Source organism: Camelina sativa, chromosome 18 (genome assembly GCF_030686135.1).
Source record: "Camelina sativa cultivar CO46 ecotype springtype chromosome 18, ASM3068613v1".
NCBI classification, from domain to species: Eukaryota; Viridiplantae; Streptophyta; class Magnoliopsida; order Brassicales; family Brassicaceae; genus Camelina; species Camelina sativa.
The window spans coordinates 11730575-11751793 of record NC_141897.1 but is presented as its reverse complement, the minus strand read 5'-3'; the positions used below and the strand labels follow the sequence as shown (position 1 = coordinate 11751793).

General features: G+C 40.5%; 1 protein-coding gene and 1 non-coding gene across 2 annotated transcripts; both read right to left on the bottom strand.

Moving 5' to 3' along the window:
- Window positions 1-856: 856 nt before the first annotated feature.
- Window positions 857-2813, bottom strand: LOC104760833 (adenylylsulfatase HINT3). Its single transcript, XM_010483803.3, has 7 exons — window positions 2408-2813; window positions 2274-2329; window positions 2026-2083; window positions 1841-1907; window positions 1310-1365; window positions 1162-1215; window positions 857-1070 (listed from the first exon to the last, which is right to left on the bottom strand). The coding sequence occupies exons 1-7, from the start codon at window positions 2600-2602 to the stop codon at window positions 957-959; spliced, it is 600 nt and encodes a 199-aa protein (XP_010482105.1). The 5' UTR covers window positions 2603-2813; the 3' UTR covers window positions 857-956.
- An 11251-nt stretch (window positions 2814-14064) lies between these two features.
- On the bottom strand, window positions 14065-14171 carry LOC147922779 (small nucleolar RNA R71). The gene has a single exon (XR_015589872.1). It is a non-coding gene; the product is annotated as a small nucleolar RNA R71 (small nucleolar RNA).
- Between the last annotated feature and the right edge of the window lie 7048 nt (window positions 14172-21219).

The following is a 21219-nucleotide window of genomic DNA, read 5'->3' as shown; positions in this document are numbered from 1 at the left end:
TAAAAAAAAAAAAAAAAAGGCATAAGAGCATGATTATCTCAATAATCCACCATGGACATTGTCTTTTGGACCAACCAACCAAGCACGTTGTCTTTTGCTTGTTCCTCCTATTATATTACACATCCTTAAAAAAAACAATTGAGTATTCACAAAGGTGATCCTCTGTTAAATGTCCTCATTTTTTGACACAAGTAAATGAAGTAAACAGAAATTCTGATAGATTATCAAAATGTAACTTGCTAGAGATTATAAACCAAAAAGCACATTAACTAAGAAATCTGCTATTACCATGTAAATTATGTAGTAGTCAAGTAGATTAGGTGCGTCCAACATAATTATTTTACTTCAACATTTTAATAGCCGTAGACTCATGTTAACATTGTAATAACCATAATTTGGTTCTCTTAACAATCATATAACATGTCAATCTCTCAGGTGGTGCTGGTTCAAAACGTAACCATTTCCGTGCAACTTGGTTAAGTGGTGGCAATCGTAAGCATATATCTCAAAGTGGAGAAGATTATAAAACTTAATTGTGAGTAGATTGGAAAGTATTGAGAGATAGATTGGAATAACAGCGAAAGTAGTTAAGAAACTGTCGTCTGTGGCTGTGACCATGGAGGGATGGAGAAGGAACATAGAAGGTTGAAGTCATCGTTTTACGACTTAATCAGATTAAGGTAATATGCCTCTGGATCCATTATAATCCTAAATCTCAAATTGGATACTTTATGTGCAGGAGTTTTACTAATTAGATGAGCCTAGCAAGCCTCTGATTTGAATGAGACTAAACCACTTCTTCTATTTCTATAACTAAAAAACTTGATAAACTAACCGACAAATTCAAGAACATGGCTAAACAAAAACGAGACTGAATATGAACTATACAGAATATACTTCGTGTTTGGATTCTGTATCCAAAGTTACAACAATGGTGATCTCTTGATAAGAGACTTTTATGAGGGCTGAACCAATTGTTCTTGAGGAAGGAGGCTACACAATTGCTGTCGAACACGCGATACCAGTTGAGATGCTTCCTTGTCAAGTTTCAGCGTGTGTCTCCGTACGCTCTGTTCATCACACACAAACAAAAGAAAACCATCAAGTCAGGCAACTTTCATGCACCTTTCAAAAATGTATTGTTTCGATCTTGTTTTGTACCTCGGAAGCCCATAAGCAGTCATGTTCCTTACGCGGGATTATGTGAATGTGTGTCTGAGAGAGAAAAAATATAAGGAACTGTTAGTAGAAACTTCCCTCCTCAGGAAATAAGAGAAATAGAAAGTTGAGGAAGTCAGCATGTGCTTACGTGAAATATGACTTGTCCAGCTGCTGCGCCGTTGTTAACCAATAAATTAAATGAATCTGATAAAATAGTTTTTGATCAGGATCAGAATCAGAATCATCTACCTAAAATTGGTTAAAGGATTCCAGAAGGAATGGCAAGATTACTTTAGAAGATTGCTATAACGAGATTGCTATGTTAACATAAAAAGAAGAAGAAACTTAGTTCACAAGCCAGGTAAGGTATTCAATGGTTGCGTAAACTAATGATGAGACAGATAAGGTCTTGAACAAAAAGCCTTGTACTCTTTTGTATAAGAATAACTATGGTAGACATAGGTTATGCGGTCCTTCTATAAAAGATGAGCAAAGAAATGGGGTTTGAGATCATCGAGAGAACGGGTTCCTAAGGGAAAGTTCCATTATCAAAATGTTAAGGTTCTGACAATTTCATTACTAATATATATATATATATATATATATATATGTAAAGACAGTTCTTATAATCTGATTGTATCAGAGATGGATACAGAAATGAAAAACTTATAGAGCATACCACTGTCAGTAGCTTTCACGATGGCGTTACTAATAAGAGGCACTTTGGAACACATGGCAGCAACGACCTGCATTCTCCTTGGAGGAGACCTATAATCAAAATCTTATACGCATATACAAATTTTCTATACTAAAAAATGGAACAAACACTTGTAACATACAAGGTGGTAGGAAGGTGGAACTTACTGAGGGAGGAGTTTCCTCTAATGTTGGATAATGTAATTTGGGAATAATAAGGGAGTGCCTGAAACACCAAAAGAACAAAAGTTCATACACTTGTAACAAAATGCAATCCATCAATCAAGATGCTAACCAAATTGCACCAAGTAATCAAGTACACACAAGTATATAACAGAGCATATGGCAAAACCAATCTCAGTTTTGATTGTTCTTTAAAAAAAAAAAAAAGAATCAAGATTTGTTGACTATATTACCCATTGCTTAGTGGATTAGTATCCAGTATACACAAACACATATCATCCTCGTACAACTGCATCAAAAGAGTTTAGTTAGTTTTTTTAGTTCTCTGTGTAAAGAAATTTGAAGAAACAGAGAGAGTTTTAAAAACCTTGAGACATGGAGACTCGCCACGGATAATCTTACAGAAAACGCAGTCGTTTGGGAGATTGGATGGTTCCACTCTGCCGTCGTCGTCGGACGAACCAGAGCTGCAACCGGAGACCCTGAGAGTCGGGTCTCGGGACGGGTTCGGACCAGGTGGGTTGAGGTGTGAACAGAGGATCGCAAGCCTTCTAGCTTCCATTATCTGAAGTTGAACCAAATAATAATAATAATATGATTCTTTTGATTCCGGAAAAGAGCAAATAATAATGACTTTTTCTTTTTTTAAATGACCTAAAAAGATCGAAATTATTAAATTTTGTTTTTATTTAATTTAATTAATGAGGATGAAGATTGAGAGGAGAAGAGTGGATCATGTTTTGTTTTATCCACAACCATCCATGTGATGAGACATTCATTGTGTCACACAGTTCACTGTTTTATATTTTTTCTTCATTAAGAATTCATAAAAATCTCCAAATATGGTCATTAGATCCTGTAGAATTTAGATTTAAGGGAAATTGTAACTTTTTTTTTTTGGGGGAATTGTATAAGTTATGACTATTTAAAAGAATGACATATTTGTTATTTAAAGTTGCAATTATAGAGCAAGATCGATATGATTCCTTGAAGAATATTATACAACGTACAACGGGATATATAGGCTAGATAAGATCTTTAACAGCTGTACGTAACAACGAGATGATATTCTCTAATTATAACTAAGATCATAGAGATACAATATTATTTCTATACGTCCCCTCAAGATAGACGACGAGAAAAGAGACCAATTTTGGACAAATTAACTAAAAAGAAGAGAACGAGAGACCGGCTTTGTTAATGCATCTGCCAACTGATCCTTGGTAAACACACCAGAGACTCGAAACAATTGGACCAATTCGCGAACAAAATGATAATCTAAAGCCACATATTTCATTTAGAAATGAAACACAGGATTACCAGCAATATACATTGCTCCTACATTGTCACAATATATGACAGACTGCGTTACAAACTTGAAGCCTAGCTCCCGTAATAAAGACACAACCCAACAGAGCTCTGTGACAGCAACAGCCCGATATTCTGCCTCTCTAGAAGACACAAAAACAGATTTTTGCTTCTTAGAAGACCAAACAACATGATACCATTAAAACGACCGGACCCGTTTTTTTATAATAATAATAATATGATGGGCTGAATCGAGAGGCTAGGCCTGTTTGTGTGAGACGGCCAAATCCACGTTACAAGGAATAGACGGCTTGAGTCGATTCTATAGTTTTGGTTTTATTCCTTTTATTTTCAGTTTTATTTTGGAAGTTTTATATATTTTAACATTATCATTCTTAGGATTTTTTCTATATATTTGGAAGAGAACCAAAGAGAGAGGAATAAGATTTGATTATTGAGAATTCTTGTGTTGATTGTTCTTTAAGCTTCTGATTGGGACTTTAACAATTGGTATCAGAGCTTGTATCTTGCTTGAATCGGACCACTATGGTATCAAGCATGAGCAACAAAGAAAGGATTGAAGATCTCGAATCCAACTTTGTTGAACTGAAGGAGGAAGTGCAGCAGATGAACCAAGGGTTTGATGGGAAGTTTGAGATGATGGAGGCTCCAATTACTAGGCTGACGGAGGTGTTGACGACTAAACATGAAGAAGATGGTAGCACCACACGACCAACCAAGAGGAGTGGTGGGCGTGACCAACAACTTCAAGCTGTTAATCGCGGAGACGTCATGAACCCGTTCGCCGACAGGAGAGTCGTGAAATTAGAATTTCCACGTTTCAACGGAGGTGACCCAACAGCTTGGTTAAGCAAAGTCAAACAATATTTTGACTACAACAACACTCCAGGAGAGCAGAAGGTCGGGTTTGCTTCATATCATCTAGAAGATGAGGCTAATGAATGGTGGCAAGCGACGGCTAAGGCGTTGCATGAGGATGCGGTCACCATAAATTGGCAAGTTTTTGAGCAGGAACTATGGGTACGTTTTGGACCTGCTGAAGGGGAAGATTTCGATGAAGCCTTGTCAAAAATCCAACAAACGGGAACTGTACATGAATATCAAAGAGAATTTGAGCGACTGCAAAATAAAGTCGAAGGGTGGACATAGAAGGCGTTAATCGGAACGTATGTGGGGGGACTTGACCCTACTATCGCAGATAGTGTGAGAATGTTTAGGCCTAAGACGTTAAAAGAAGTTTTAAACTTGGCAAGAATGAAGGATGAACAAGTTCAACGCCAACGAAGGAAGACAAGTTACAAAACACCGATGCAAAAATCTTTCACACCAATGCCAACTAATCGAACAAGTCAGTATAAGGAGCCCGAAGCACCACTAAAGGAGGCTGTTTCGCAAACTCCACGAAGGTTGAGTTGGGATGAGCTTAAGAGGAAGAGAAGTTTGGGATTGTGTTTTAGTTGTGATGAGAAATTTATACCGGGACACAAGTGCAAGCAACCTCACTTATTCATCATGGAGGGTGAAAACGATGAGGAAGAGGAGGGTGATGGAGAGGGAACAAGTGAAGAGACACCTGAAATCTCTGTTTATGCATTAACGGGATGGAGTGCACCACAAACTATTTGACTTAGAACAAGGATCGGAAGACGCTCTTTGACAAAACTAGTTGATAGTGGGTCTACACACAATTTTGTGAGTGAAAAATCTGTTCGTGAATTGAAGCTTAAGATGACGCCCATAAAACCTTTTACGGTGAAGGTTGCCGACGGAAAGCCATTACAATGTCACGGGAAGATTGAGGGGGTGAACGTATTGGTAGGAGAGGTCAAATTCACAACGAAGTTGTATGCGCTACCTTTGGCGGGGCTGGATGTTGTGTTGGGAGTGCAATGGCTAGGAAGTTTAGGTCCCATTGTGTGTGATTGGAAGGCACAAACTATGGAGTTCACGTGGGAAGGTGGAAAACATAAACTTGTGGGGTTGCAGCCACACTTCCAAGCCGCAGAGTTACAAAAGGTGGAGAAGGAATCTCATCAAGGGCAAGCTATGTTTGCGATCCAAGTTAACCAAGAAACGGAGAAGTCGCTTGCTATTTCTAACGATATATGACCATTGCTACAAGAGTGTGATGACCTGTTCGAAATACCAACAAAGTTACCTCCACCTCGGTCGATTGAGCACCATATTCCGTTGAGAGAAGGGACAGTTCCGGTAAACATACGACCATATAGGTATGCTCATTTTCAGAAGGACAAAATTGAAAGGCAAGTCAATGAGATGTTAAAAGTAGGGATCATTCCTACAAGCTCGAGCCCTTTCTCATCACCGGTTTTGCTAGTGAAAAAGAAAGATGGTACATGGAGGTTCTGTACTGATTATAGAGCGTTGAATTCCATAACGATTAAGGATCGATTTCTAATTCCTACGGTGGATGATATGCTAGATGAGCTACACGGAGCCGTTTATTTTACTAAGTTGGACTTAACCGCAGGGTACCATAAAGTGAGAATGCATCATGAGGATATTGCAAAGACAGCTTTTTGGACGCATAATGGGCATTATGAGTATTTGGTAATGTTGTTCGGCTTGTGTAACACACCTTCTATGTTTCAGGCTCTTATGAACGACATTTTCCGTCTAATTCTACGACAATTCGTCCTTGTCTTCTTTGATGACATTCTCGTTTATAGTTCAAGTTGGGAGGAGCATCTTGGTCATCTTGAAAAGGTTTTCTCGATATTACGACAACACCAACTAGCAATTAAGCTTAAAAAGTGTGAGTTTGGACAGATCGAATTAGAGTATTTGGGACACATCATTTCAGGAAAAGAGGTCAAGGTAGACCAAACCAAGATCCAAGCAATGATAGATTGGCCGGTTCCTACAACGGTCACTGAACTTCGTGGATTTCTAGGATTAACCGGATATTACCGCAAATTTGTCAAGGATTATGGGGTTATTGCCAGACCATTAACAAACCTACTGCATAGGGGGGGATTTATGTGGAGTGCAGAGGCGGAAACGGCTTTCAACGCCTTGAAGACAGCCCTTACGACCACACCAACGTTAGCATTGCCTGACTTCAACCGACTTTTTGTCATTCAAACAGATGCCTCTGGAGATGGAATTGGAGCAGTGTTGTCACAAGATGAGTGTCCAATTGCCTATATGAGTAGATCATTAGGAGTTACAAAGAGGTCATGGTCGACATATGCCCGAGATATGCTAGCAATTGTAATTGCAGTTCGTACGTGGAGACCTTATTTGTTAGGGAGACGATTTCTCATTCAGACAAATCAAAGTAGTTTGCGCTATCTTCTAGAACAACGCATCTTAACACCAGAACAACAAAAGTGGATAGGAAAACTAGTGGGTTATGATTATGAGATCACCTACAAACCAGGCTGCACTAAGACAGCAACGGACGCCTTATCCCGTGTCACCGGAAGTCCAATCCTTAATGCAGTTTTTGTCCAACACACCACGCTATGGGATGATATACGTGCAGAGTCTAAGGAGAGCAGGTATATGCAACGGATTGGTAAATTGGCAACGGATTGGTAATACCACCATCTTCTCTCATGATTACACAACTTTTAAAAGAGCACCATGATACGCCTGTAGGTGGTCATTCTGGAGTTCTTACGACTTATAGGCGGTTGGCAAGACGATTTTACTGGCCCTCCATGCATCGAATAGTTAAAGAGTATGTTGTTGGGTGTGATGTATGTCAGCGAGCTAAGTCTTCTTCTGAACCGGATTTGGGAGGATGTATCGATGGACTTTATCGAGGGGTTACCGCGATCAGATGGAAACACCACTATTATGGTGGTTGTGGATCGGTTATCAAAGTCAGCTCACTTAGTGCCCTTATCGCATCCGTACACGGCAAATATGGTGGCTAATAAATTTGTGGATAACATTGTCAAACTACATGGAATGCCACGGTCGATAGTAAGTGATCACGACCCTATTTTTGTGAGTTTGTTTTGGTGAGAATTTTGGAAATTAGCAGGAACTCAACTATGTATGTCTTCGGCCTATCCTCCACAGTCGGATGGCAGACGGAAGTTGTTAATCGATGCATTGAACAGTTTCTACGATGTTTTGTACAAAACCGACCAAAGCAATGGAGTTCGTTGTTGCCTTGGGTTGAATTTTGGTATAACACAACCTACCACTCCTCTACGGGAATGACTCCGTTACAAGCCTTGTACGTGAGAGAGCCACCAGCAATTCCATCATACAAATGGACTCTTCCACACTTGTTGAGGTTGATGAACAACTAGCAAACCGAGATGAGTTGTTAGATGAGCTTAAGCAACATCTCTAGTGTGCTAACAATTGGACTAAACAATTATCTGATGCTAGGCGGGATATTAATCTAGAGTGCGGCAGTTGGGTGTATCTTCGACTCCAACCCTATCGGCAACGTTCCGTGCTACGGCGCACTTCGCAGAAGTTAGCTCACAAATACTTTGGCCTGTTTCAGGTAGAATCTAAAGTCGGGGAGGTCGCGTATCGCCTTGCTTTACCGCAAGGGTCTCGTATTCACCCGGTGTTCCATGTCTCGTTGTTACAACCATATGTAGGTTCGAAAACGCCAACTACTGTTGAACTTCCGCCATTAAGAGAGAATGGGTACTTGCATTTACAACCCGAGATAGCGATTCAGAGGAGACAAGTTTCAGCTAGTAATAAGACACGATATGAATTGCTGATCAAATGGAAAGGGCTTACTGATGAAGATGCTACATGGGAAGACGAGAAGCAAATCACGGAAAGTTTTCCGGAGTTTGTTACGAACCTTGAGGACAAGGTTGTTGTTCGAGGGAAGGGTATTGATGGGCTGAATCGAGAGGCTAGGCCTGTTTGTGTGAGACGGCCAAATCCACGTTACAAGGAATAGACGGCTTGAGTCGATTCTATAGTTTTGGTTTTATTCCTTTTATTTTCAGTTTTATTTTGGAAGTTTTATATATTTTAACATTATCGTTCTTAGGATTTTTTCTATATATTTGGAAGAGAACCAAAGAGAGAGGGATAAAATTTGATTATTGAGAATTCTTGTGTTGATTGTTCTTTAAGCTTCTGATTGGGACCTTAACATAATAATAATAATAATAATAATAATAATAATAATAATAATAATAATAATAATAATAATAATAATAATAATAATAATAATAATAATAATAATAATAATAATAATAATAATAATAATAATAATAATAATAATAATAATAATAATAATAATAATAATAATAATAATAATAATAATAATAATAATAATAATAATAATTAAACTAGTGGTCATATACCCACTAACCACTTAACCACAACCAAAACAAACAGCAGAAAATAACCAACGTATACTGATATTTAATAACCAATAATTCAATAGCAGTATTAAACAATCCAACAGTAACATAAAACAACAAATCAGGAACCTAGCAATGTCCTACTGACTCAACTCTAACAATCTAACAGAAGCCATACAACAACCAATCGAGCCACTAGAACATCCTACTCTTCATTGCCTGGATTCCACGTTCACACTTTGCTTTTACCTGCACTACAAACACAAATTGAGATGCATGAGTATTTTATAAACACTTCTGTGAGGAAATCTCCCCATCTACTGAGCTATACACACAAGCAACTGAGATTACAATGTCAAACAATCAACAAACAAACACACAAACCAGGGAAACAATTATCATATGTTCGCTGGAAGGGAGGTGTGGACCGACATCAGCCTAGTGTCTTCTGACACAGGCTATTGTTGTCGACCAACACCCACTTGGTGTCGATCGGCACTGACTCCACAGACGCGATCTGCTCGAAACCAAGAGTCAAATCTCGCTTCTCTTCACCTCCAGTCCGTCCCAAACTCGACCAAATGGCACATAAACTCGTAGGAAACCTATAACAACCATAACAAGCAAAAAAAAAACACAAACAACACAAAACAAGCAAGACAAAGGAAATCTTAGGCTTAGATCAGTCATGGTCATGCACTCACCTCTTTTTGCAGGAAGATCTGACCCCAAAAATGCTGAAACCACTCCTTAGAAAGCTTCTCTTTGGTCTCCAGCAACAACACTCCCTTCCACAACAACAGATCTCACAAAACAAGTTAGGAAAACCCCAAAAATCTCAAGAACACTCAAGTGTTTCTTTTCTCCTTTTGTGCTCTCTCTCTCTCTCTAGTAAACGGCTATCTCTAAATCATGAGTAGGATAATTGTCCTCATGCTTCCGCAACAGTCTTGAAGCATAGACAGTCACCTTCCCATGTTGCATCAACACACACCCCAAACCAACTCTGGATGCATATGTAAAAACTACATAGGGCTCTCCCTGCTTTCGCAATGCCAACACTGGCGTAGTAGTAGGTATCTGCTTCAGGCTTGCAAAACCCTTTTCACACTCCTAGGACCAAACAAAAGGAACCTCCTTCCCTGTCAACTTAGTCATTGGTAGCGCCTTACTCGCAAAGCCCTGCACAAATCTCCTGTAATAACCTGCCAACCCAAGAAAACTCCTGAACTCCGTAGAATTATGCGGTCTACGCCAAACTTGGATAGCTTAAAACTTCTCTGGATCTACCGAAACCCCCCTTTCCAGACACAATGTGTCCTAGAAAACCCATCTCTCGCTGCCATAAACTACACTTGCTCAACTTAGTAAACAACTTTTGCTTTTAAATGCACTCCATGCTCCCCCAGACTCTTGGAATAAACCAGGATATCGTCGATGAAAATGATGACAGCCAAGTCCAGAAAACTCCTGAAACACGCTTTTAATCAATCTCATAAACGTTGTTTGCGCGTTAGTCAACCTGAAAGGTATCGCCACAAACTCATAAATCAATACCTCTTCCTTCTACTTGACGAACAATACCGACGCTCCCCACGGTAAAGTGATCAGACGAATGAATCCCTTGTTCAACAAATCCTCTGTTACTTCCTCAGCTCTACTAGACTAAAAATCAAGTATGCAGATATCAACTCACCACCACCCGAATATCAACCTCTCTTGCCCGTTCAAGAACCTCTAGTAACTTGCCTCTAAGGAAAACTTCCACAAGATAGCTTATTCCGACATAGCTTTTCCGCTTAGCAATTATCCACAATGAATCATCAATATGAGCTTAATCAAACAAACAATTACCATACGTTCGCATATTTTGATTCACCGCATCAAACAATATGCAAGCCGCCAACTTAAACCACTTGACTTATTTCCCCCAACAAGCTTATCAAAACCTTGAATCTAGCAACCTTGTACATCTCTAATGAACTTCAACCAACATCATCGTAACAATTAGTTTATCCTGCCATAAAGGCTTCTTGTGAACTTATATACCTGGCAACCATATCTGGCTCATATCTGCAGCAAGTCCCCTTCTCGAGATTCCAGCACCACCGACCCACAATCATAGCGCATCAGCCACACATTCATGACCACACTGGTCATTACACCTTGGCCCACCGGCCAACACAACTGAAATCCAAGATTACCACCATTAACTCTCGAGGTCTGCACTCCATCGTTATGTTTATACTCATGTCATAGGCATTGCTTGCTCCCAACTCCTCCACCCTTAGGTCGCAACCTTCGAGCCATACCGATCTCAATCTCAGACCAGCGTGTTTGATTTATACCGGCTCACTCTTGGACCACACAATCCTCAAGATCTAGGTATCAAGAGAACTACTCATCCCCTCAGGGGAACATCATCCCCTCTGCCACTCTTGGAGCCCCCAAACCCTTGAGCTATCGGTATTCAGAGGAATCACCATCCCCTTAGGAGCAACAATCTTTCACGACTATAAACATCTCCCGACCAAAAGTACCTCATGTGGTCCGAGTATAACATTTCAATGTTACACCTGCCCACTCAACTTCTAATATCCAACTAGATTATCCACCAAACAGAGAAATATCTACTCCAACAACATATGCCCACCTATCCACCTCTCTAGGCTCGATACCTCTCGAGAAGAATCTCGTACCGGTCATCTACAACTGCTCCATCCTCCTAACATAAGATAGAAACTCCTCGACATCCGCAGCCTTCGGCTGCATCCCGCCACATGCGGCACAATTGGAGCTTGCATTGGTACCCCTCTCGGTAACCGCTCCAACAACACAACAACAGATCTGCCAATCGATCATCTCGACCCTAGGCTCCACTTGCTGCAACCCCACACCAGCACACTCACCTAATACGTTTGCGACCCTCTGCTCGCTTGCCTCGGGAACCAGTCTGACCAAAGCCACGACCACGCGCACGTCCACGACCAACAATTCAAACACCTTTAACCACTGCACTTCCAAGAACAGAGACTAACAAACATAAAACAATCCAAAACCACACAAAGAAACATAACATACCGTGAAATCTCATTGAAGGCTTGAAAAGAATGTTTTAGGACTCCATGCCACACACAATTGACTAACTCACATAATAAATCACAACATGCAAATCCACAACATCAACAACCGAAACCCAAGTTTCCTAGAACCGTAAGTGCTCTGGTACCAAACAGAAACTACTTGAGCCGTTTTTTTTGTTCACAACAATAATAATAATAATAATAATAATAATAATAATAATAATAATAATAATAATAATAATAAGAATAATAATAATAATAATAATAATAATAATAATAATAATAATAATAATAATAATAATAATAATAATAATAATAATAATAATAATAACAACAACAATAATAATAATAATAATAATAATAAGAATAATAATAATAATAATAATACTAATAATAATAATAATAATAATAATAATAATAATAATAATAATAATAATAATACTAATAATAACTAAATTAGTGGTCTCATATCCACTATTCACCTACCCACAACCAAAACAAACAGCGGAAATAACCAACATATATGAATATCCAATAACCAATAATTCAGTAGCAGTATTAAACAATCCAACAGTAACATAAAACAACAAATCAGAAACCTAGCATTGTCTTACTGACTCAACTCTAGCAACCTAACAGAAGCCAGACAACAACCAATCAAGCCACTAGAACATCTCTGCCTCTTCATTGCCTTGATTCCACGATCACACTTTGCTTTTACCTTCACCACAAACACAAATTGAGATGCATGAGTATTTATAAACACTCAGTGAGGCAATCCTCCCGTCTACTCGGCTATACACACAAGCAACTGAGATTTCACTGTCAAACAATCACCAAACAAACACATAAACCAGGGAAACAAGTATCATCCGTTCGCTGGAAAGGAGGTGTCGATCGACACCAGCCCAGTGTCGACCGACACCAGCCCAGTGTCGACCGACACTAGCTCAGTGTCGACCAACACCAGCCCAGTGTCGATCGACACACCTTTTAAAACTAAGAACACAAAGATATGGTATTATCTATATGGCAGTTTTTATTATTTATTCATAATTTATAAAAAAAATTATTATATTTATAGATTATCATTTTTGGGTGTCACCTCAAACCTAGTTTTTACCCCTTTTGGGCTTGTATTATTTTTAGCATCATTATCTGCTTTTGTTCTTTGTTTTTTCTAGATTTTCTCGGTTTGTAAACTCTATAACTTTTTATGTGTTGAGAATCTGAGTTTGATACCTTTTATTAAGTTGCAGATCTCTCTCTTATTTATCTCATTATGTTGGTTTCATCATTTTCTGGGTTTGAGTTTTCATCATCATGATCTGTTCATCTGAGTAGTGAGCTAGGGTTCTAGAGATGGATTAGGCTGGTTTAGGGGTTATGGTTATTTAGACTAATCAAGCTTGTTTGTTTATAGATCTCTTCCAGATTAGGTGTCCTCTAAACTGTTCTTGTTCTGAGAAGTTAAGAACAGATCTTAAGCTTTCTTGCATCATACCAATGTTTAGGTTGTTAGATAGGACTAATACTGGAGATTATTGTGTCTAGCCTAAGAGATTAGTTGTCTATGGTGGTTTTTGACATCTAATGATCTGGATCTTTAATGCCTGTTTAATCATCGAGCAAGCACTCGATCGTCTGCATGATCGAGCCTGTGATCGAGCACCCACCCAAAACCTGGTTGTTTCCTCGTCTCAGTCAATCGACCAGTTTCTCGAGCCTGTGCTCGACCGTGTGGCCATTCGTGCATGTGATCGAGTCGGTTCATGCAAACTAGATCCAAGGGAAACCACAACCTCTAGAAGTATATTGATCACATCAACCATTTGCCAAGGGACCTGAGGCAACAAAAGACAAGAATACTTCAAGAACAAGAGGAGCATTTACTTATGGATCCACAAAACATTCAGAATCAAAGACCAAGGCACATAGGAGCTGGAGATGCTCCTAACACTAACAATCAGAGAGCAGAGATAGTTTCACCAGCTGTGGCCAACAACAACTTTGAGATCAAGACTGGTCTCATTACCATGATTCAAGCTAACAATTTTCATGGTCTACCTATGGCAGATCCCTTAAATTATCTAGATGAGTTTGACAGACTTTGTGGTCTAACAAAGATCAATGGTGTAAGTAAAGATGGCTTAAAGCTCAGGTTGTTTCCATTCTATTTTGGAGACAAGGATCATCTATGGGAGAAAACACTTCCAACTGGTGCTATTACTACATGGGATGACTATAAGAAAGTTTTTCTGGCCAAATTCTTCTCTAATGCCAAAACTGCAAGATTGAGGAATGAGATCTCAGGTTTTGCACAAAAGAACAATGAGACCTTTTGTGAGGCTTAGGAGAGGTTCAAGGGCTATCAAACACAATGTCCACACCATGGATTCAACAATGTCAGTACTTAGCACTCTCTACAGAGGAGTATTGCCCAAGATCAGAATGTTGTTAGATACAGCTTCCAATGGTAATTTCCTCAACAAAAATGTAGATGAGGGTTGGGAACTAGTTAAGAACTTGGGTCAGTCTTATGCGAACTACAATAAAGACTATGATAGGACTGTGAAGTTTGCTGATTCTGGTCCAGTTGAGAAGTATATGATGGATTTGAAGGTTGTTCATGAGAAGTTGGAAAGGATACTGCTAAGCCAACAGAAGAATATACATTTTCTTGGTGAAGAAGACACTCTAGCTCAAGATGGGAAGAATGAGCTTGCTGAGCTTTACTATGTCCAGAACCAAGGAGGTTTCAAAGGCTACAATCAGTTTAAACCTAACAACCTTTCATACAGAAGCACAAATGTAGCCAACCTTCAAGATCAGGTTTACACTCTTCAACCACCATAACAGCACAACACATATATACCAAAGCAGCAACAACACGGTTTCCAGGCTCCAATGTGTCCCCCACCAGGGTTTCAAACCAATCAAGTCCAGGAACCAGATTTAAGAGCTCTAATGCAGCAACTGTTACTTGGAAAAGCTAGTGGTCAGATGGAGACAACAAAGAAGTTTGCTGAGATAAACCAGAGGCTTGATTCCACCTACAATGATCTAAACATCAAGTTTCACAGTTTAAACTCTAAAATAAAGTTCATGGAGAACAGTCTAGCTTCAACTTCAGTTCCTAAGTCTAACTAGCTGCCTGGCAAAGGTATTCAAAATCCAAGGGAGTACACAGCTAAGGCTATCTATGTTGGTGAGAAAGATGTCACTGAGGACAGTGAGGTTCAAGAGAGGGAGGAATGGTCACAAGTTTCAGCTTAGAATAAAGTAGGAAAATCACTCGACAGTGTGTTCGACCAGACACACGATTGAACACTCGATCGAGTGACTACTCGAGTGGAACCCACAGATACTGATAAGCCTATCATATACATCCCTCCACCATATAAACCCTCCATTCTTTTCTTATTTTATTACTAAACACAAACATTATTTTCTTATTTTATTATTGAACTCATCATATATATGATATGAATTTCATTGTAAATAATTTAGTAACCACATTATGAAAGAGGAGGCCATGGTCCACAACAGTTGCATTGTTTAGGGTCTTTTCCATCCTCCATGATAAAAATGAATGGATGATCTTTAAATTGTAAAAAGAAATAACTAATAAGAAAGGTTACTTATACAAGAACATTGATGTGTTTCACACAAAACATGTCTACTTTGAGCTTACTCCTTATTTAATTCCGATCTAAAAGGATCTTGATTTAGTCAATTAACATTTTTTTTCTCATTTGTTGTTGTGTTTAAATTTTAGACCCGGTCATTTTTTACTAAAATGTTTAGTTTAAACAAAAGCGATGAAAAATTTTATACAACTATTGAATAACAATTGTTAGTTGATACAACATGTCATGTTTGTGATTTTTAGATCTTTTGAAAGTTTTTTAGGAATTTTAAGAAACTCTTTAAAGATTGTAATGATTGAATTTTTAGAAACTCTGTAAAAATTGTAATGATTGATGTTGAATAAAATTTTCTTGTTAGAATTTTATTAATTTTGTCAGTATTTTTTTTTTGTAGAATTATATAGAGGAATTGGGAGAACTAACTCACGAAAAAAATTATAATTCACTCGGTAACAATTGTAACCATGAGAAAGTTATATTTGCTGTATTTTCTATATTAATTACACTTTTTACCTTTCCAACCACCACTATCTTCACCACCGCCCACTTCCCTCCAACCACCTTCCCCAGCAACCTCTGGTGATCTGCGGCGACCTCTGGCCACTTACTTCGGCAACTTTTGGCGACCTCCGGCCACCACCTACACCAACAACCTACTCCGGCCACCTTCCACTTTTCCCGGCAATCTCCAGTCACCTACTCCGGCGACCTCCGACCACCTTTTCCAGCGACCTCCAGCCATCTTTTCCAACGACCTCCGGCCACCTACTCCGGTGATCTCCGGCCACCTTTTCCGACGACCTCCAGCCTTTTTTTTCGGCGACCTCCGGCCTCCTTTTCCGGCAACCTCCCTCCATCTTCTCCAGCAACCTCCGGTCACCTTCTCCGGTGACCACCGGCAGCCGACCTCCTCCTCCGGCCGTCAGCCACCGTCTCTAACCAACAACCTCAACTGCCCTCCACTACCACAAGACATTATGTTGGTAATTTTACTTTGCCCTCATCCTGTTTTCCTAATTTTTTAATTATATTTTTATATTCTTCTATGATTTTTTTTTTATTTTGGTTACTCACCTAATTCACCCAATTATAAAACATAGAATAGGACGACTATTTTATTTCCAATATATATTATGTAACAAATACTTATTTTCGTAAAAATTGCCAAAATATTTAAATATACTATTGTGCACAAGAACAAACATACAAAATATCAAGTAAAATATATATTAACACCATAAATATATATATATATATATATATATATATATATATATATTAATTCAGAATCCAAAAATTCATCATTAATTAGTTTTTTTGTTGCAATACCATTACAAACCTTTTTAATCTAAAAATATCACAAACACTAGAAATGATTTTTATAAATTTTATAATTTAAATATTTAGGGTTTTTTTTTATATATTTGTTGTCACAACCACCGGAGGCGTCCTCACTCCCGTTGTCAATTCCATAAACGTTGGGATGAAGTAACTCAGAGTTGCCTTCTTCTGAAAGACTCCGACCCGGACGTCCCAATGTCCGTGATCACGGCTTCCGTTTGGCCCTATTCCCGGTCGAACATCCATTGATTTAACCCGTTTACTTAGCTTTGTCTTGCGGCCTTGCTTCGTAAACCTGATACACAGCGGGATGTAACTTTACCATGACCCATCTCTTTATGACTTAGTCAGACAACCAACCAACCCCACAGACTTTTCACATTAGAGATGGGGACTTATAGTCCCTTCGGTGCAATGTGATTGGTTGCGCTATCGACTTCCCGAACCACTTGTGTTCCTGAAGCTTGGCACTAGACGTGCCATTAGGTTACCCATCGGTCATACCATTGAACTCTGTCGACTTGTCGGTCATGATATCAGAGCCAGGTCCGATGGAAAAATCCGACCCCATAATCGAATAGCCGATCATCCACAGACCAGACCGATACTTCCGAACGATTTTTCGACCACCCGACCGATCAATCCAACCTACGGCTCGTATCGTTGATCCTTTGATCATCTTATCCGACTAGCGATTGAATCACCGATTAACCCTTGATCGCGTCCATTGACGTGGATCGTCGATGACCTTTCAATCGGTCCGACTCTATGATCGAACCGTCAATCATCCTGCATTCAGTTCGACTCCATCTTCGAACCACCGCTTATTCTTCGATCGGTTCGACCCGATTGTCGAACCGTCACTTGTCTCATCGTACCAAAGATAGAGAGGTAGCATGCGCATCAGTTCGGACGAGTATCGAAGCACTCGCCGAGCCGCACCCCCTTTTCTTCTTAGGCATAGATGGATGATGGATGAATGATGGTGTCCTGGAATAAAGGTCATACCCTCTATTTATAGTGTCCAGGCCGAAGTCTAGGTCCCAAATGGCACCTGTCCGACAAGACCGTTCGATCGTGAAACGACCTGACCCGTTTTTTTTTATATAATTAGATAAGAAATAATGATAATAATAAACTATAACTAGTGGTCTCATATCCACTAGCCACCTAACCACAATCACAACCGACAGCGGAAATAACCAATACCAATATCCAATAATAAACCAATATTCAACCAACATGAGACATAGAACCAGCAACCTAGCAATGTTTCTAATGACCCGACTCTAGCAACCTAGTGATGCCACACAACAACCAATTGAGTCCCTAAAACATCCTCCTCTTCATTGTCTTGATTCCACGATCACACTTTCGCTTTACCTGCTCCACAAATACAATGAGATGCGTGAGTATTACCAGAAGTACTCAGTGAGGCGATCCTCCAATCTACTGGACTATACACACAAGCGATAGAGACATCTCTAACCATCAGCCAACAATCAACAACCAACAATCAACAACCAACAATAACCAACAAGGACTCTGCATCGACCGACACCAAGCATGCATCGACCGACTCCAGTTGGGGGTTGCGTCGACCGACGCATGACATGCATCGACCGATGCAAGGGTCACTTGAATCGACCGATACTTCCATTGCATCGACCGACGCATACTCGACATAGCACGAAAACCCTAAGGTTTCACGCACCGTCCTCGCACTTGCATCGAATGACGCAAAAAGTGTATCGACCGATGCATATGCCGAGCATCGTATTCCCCGAAGCTTTTTGCCGGATCTTCGTTCCTACAACCACAAAAAAAAAAAAACTCAATCCCAAGCCACAAGAAAGCTTCCCAATGTCCCAAATAATGTTCTAACAAGCCTAACAACACACAACAAGCAGATCAGAGAAATCTCCAGCTTAGATAAGCCATGGTTATGCACTTACCTTTGCCAAGAAGTTTCTAAACCTTAAACAAGCCAAACACGCTACTAGAAAGCACCTACAATGTACCTAGCTACAGATCTCTACAGGAAACGTCTCCAATCACGAGAAATCACCAAAAACACTCAAGAACACTTAGGGAACCTTTTCTCTCTTTTCTTTTCTCTCAAAAGCGGCTAAACACGACTAATGAGACAAAAACTTGAGTTAAGGGTTTTCCTTTACCCAAAACGCAGCGTTTAACTTAAACTTACACGCACAGAATCGACCTTGCATCGACCGATGCACGTATTGCATCGACCGATGCAATCCCTAATCCGAGATTTCGGTTCGCGGATTTTATAATTCTCCCCCACCAATTTAGATTCGTCCTCGAATCTTGAACAACTATCAGCAAAGGACTCCCGTGCTGACCTGCACTCCTCTGACCGATCTACGAAAGGTCACCATAATATAAGGAAGTCCAACAATCGTCTCTCGGGTTGCCACCCTACAACGCGCCCCAGATCGTCATCCGAAGTCGATATACCAACCATACTCCCAAGCCACAAAGTCTTAGAATATGGTGGTACTAGGAGAACCGAAGTCCCCCAAGAGTCGTGAGCAAATAATTCTGAACACGTATGAGTCCTATCCCTATCTAGGTTTCCTTCCCGTGGCTCGCGTAAAACAGCACAATGTCCTACCAACCACATATTCCCTCACTCGAATACCTCATGACAACACAAGGATCATCTCACTGCCCCACAGGCCGCCACGAAGGCAAAACAAATTTCCTAAACAGGACCGCCACCAAGGCCAAACAAATGTCCTATACAGGACCGCCACCAAGGCCAACCAAATGTGCTAAACGCTACAAAGGCCACTTGTCCTGAAGGACCGTCACAAAGACCACTTGTCCTGAAGGACCGTCACAAAGACCATATGTCCCGAAGGACCATCCCAAAGACCATCTGTCCCGAAGGACCATCACAAAGCCCATCTGCCCCGAAGGACCGTCACAAAGACCATCTGGTCCAAAGGACCGTCACAAAGACAATCTGCCCTAAAGGACCGTCTAAATAGGCACTCTGGCTAAATAACCCGCCACAAAGGCCACACAATTGGCTAAACACCCCGTCACAAAAGCCACACATGGCTAAACAGCCCGCCACAAAGGCCACACACGGCTAAACAGCCCGCCACAAAGGCCACACATTATCTCAAGAGACCGCCACACACGGCCGCAATGACTCAAAATTCCGCCACTAAAAATGGACAAATTCTAACTCACATAAAACTTTCCATTTCTAGCACTTTCCACTTCTGGGAACTTCCACTTATAGAAACTTCTATTTCAGGAAACTTTTCCTCAAACACCGCTTCAAAGAAATTTCGTATCCCGAGCACCACTTCATCTTGTTACTTAATCACACAACCAACCACCCCTAAGAGACCAAGTAAACAAGAGATATGGGCTGGTATACTCCATTACCGCTCCAGCCACGGACTACAACTAGGACCAGGCTAGACAAGTTCAAGTCGCGACCTGCTTCTCGAACCACTTCTTGAACCTTGCCTTCATCCTCGCCTATGGCTCCCAAGTCTGCTCCTCAACACCATCACAGTCCCAAAGGACTCTCAAAAAAGGAATATTCTTCTTCCGAAGTTCCTTGATCCTCCTCTAGAGCACCATCACTGGTCTCGCCTCCAAAGTCATGTTAGGCTGAAGATCCTCAGGAATCTTAGCCAACAACCGATCATCCTCACGGAGACACTTCCGCAACATAGACACATGGAAAACCTTATGGAATGCTCGCATAACCTCAGGTAACTCGCTCAATCACTCTGAACGGACCCATATACCTCGGACTCAACTTAGTCTCAGTCAATGACCTGTTCGGACCCTGCAACATGGCCATCTTGAGGTTCACTCTATCTCCAACCTGAAACTCAAGATATCTCCTCCTCCTATCGGCATAACTCCTCTGCCGATCATGAGCTTCATTCATGTTCTGCTTGAGAACCTGAATCTTCTCCGAGGTGTCCTAAACAAAATCTGCCTCGTACATGCTCCTCTCCCCCACCTGAGTCCAGCATAACGGTGTACGACACGGCCTCCCATACAAAGCCTCATAAGGAGCCATGCCAATACTTGCTTGGTAACTGTTGTTGTAAGCAAACTCTACCAAGCTCAGGTGATCTGCCCAATGGCCACCCCAATCCCGCAAACACATCCTCAGCAAATCCTCCAACGTCTGGATCGTCCTCTCTGACTGTCCATCTGTCTGGGGATGATACGTTGTACTCATATGCACCTTAGTGCCCATCTCTGCCTGAAATTCCCTCCAGAACACCAAAGTGAACTTGGAATCCCTATCAAACACAATGCTCGTTGGCACCCCATGCAACCTGACTATCTCCTTCACATATTTCTTAGCCAAGACCATTGCTCCATAGTAATCATATCCCACTTCCAACCAGGAATGGGAAGACTCTTCAGTAATCCCCCTCTTACATGATG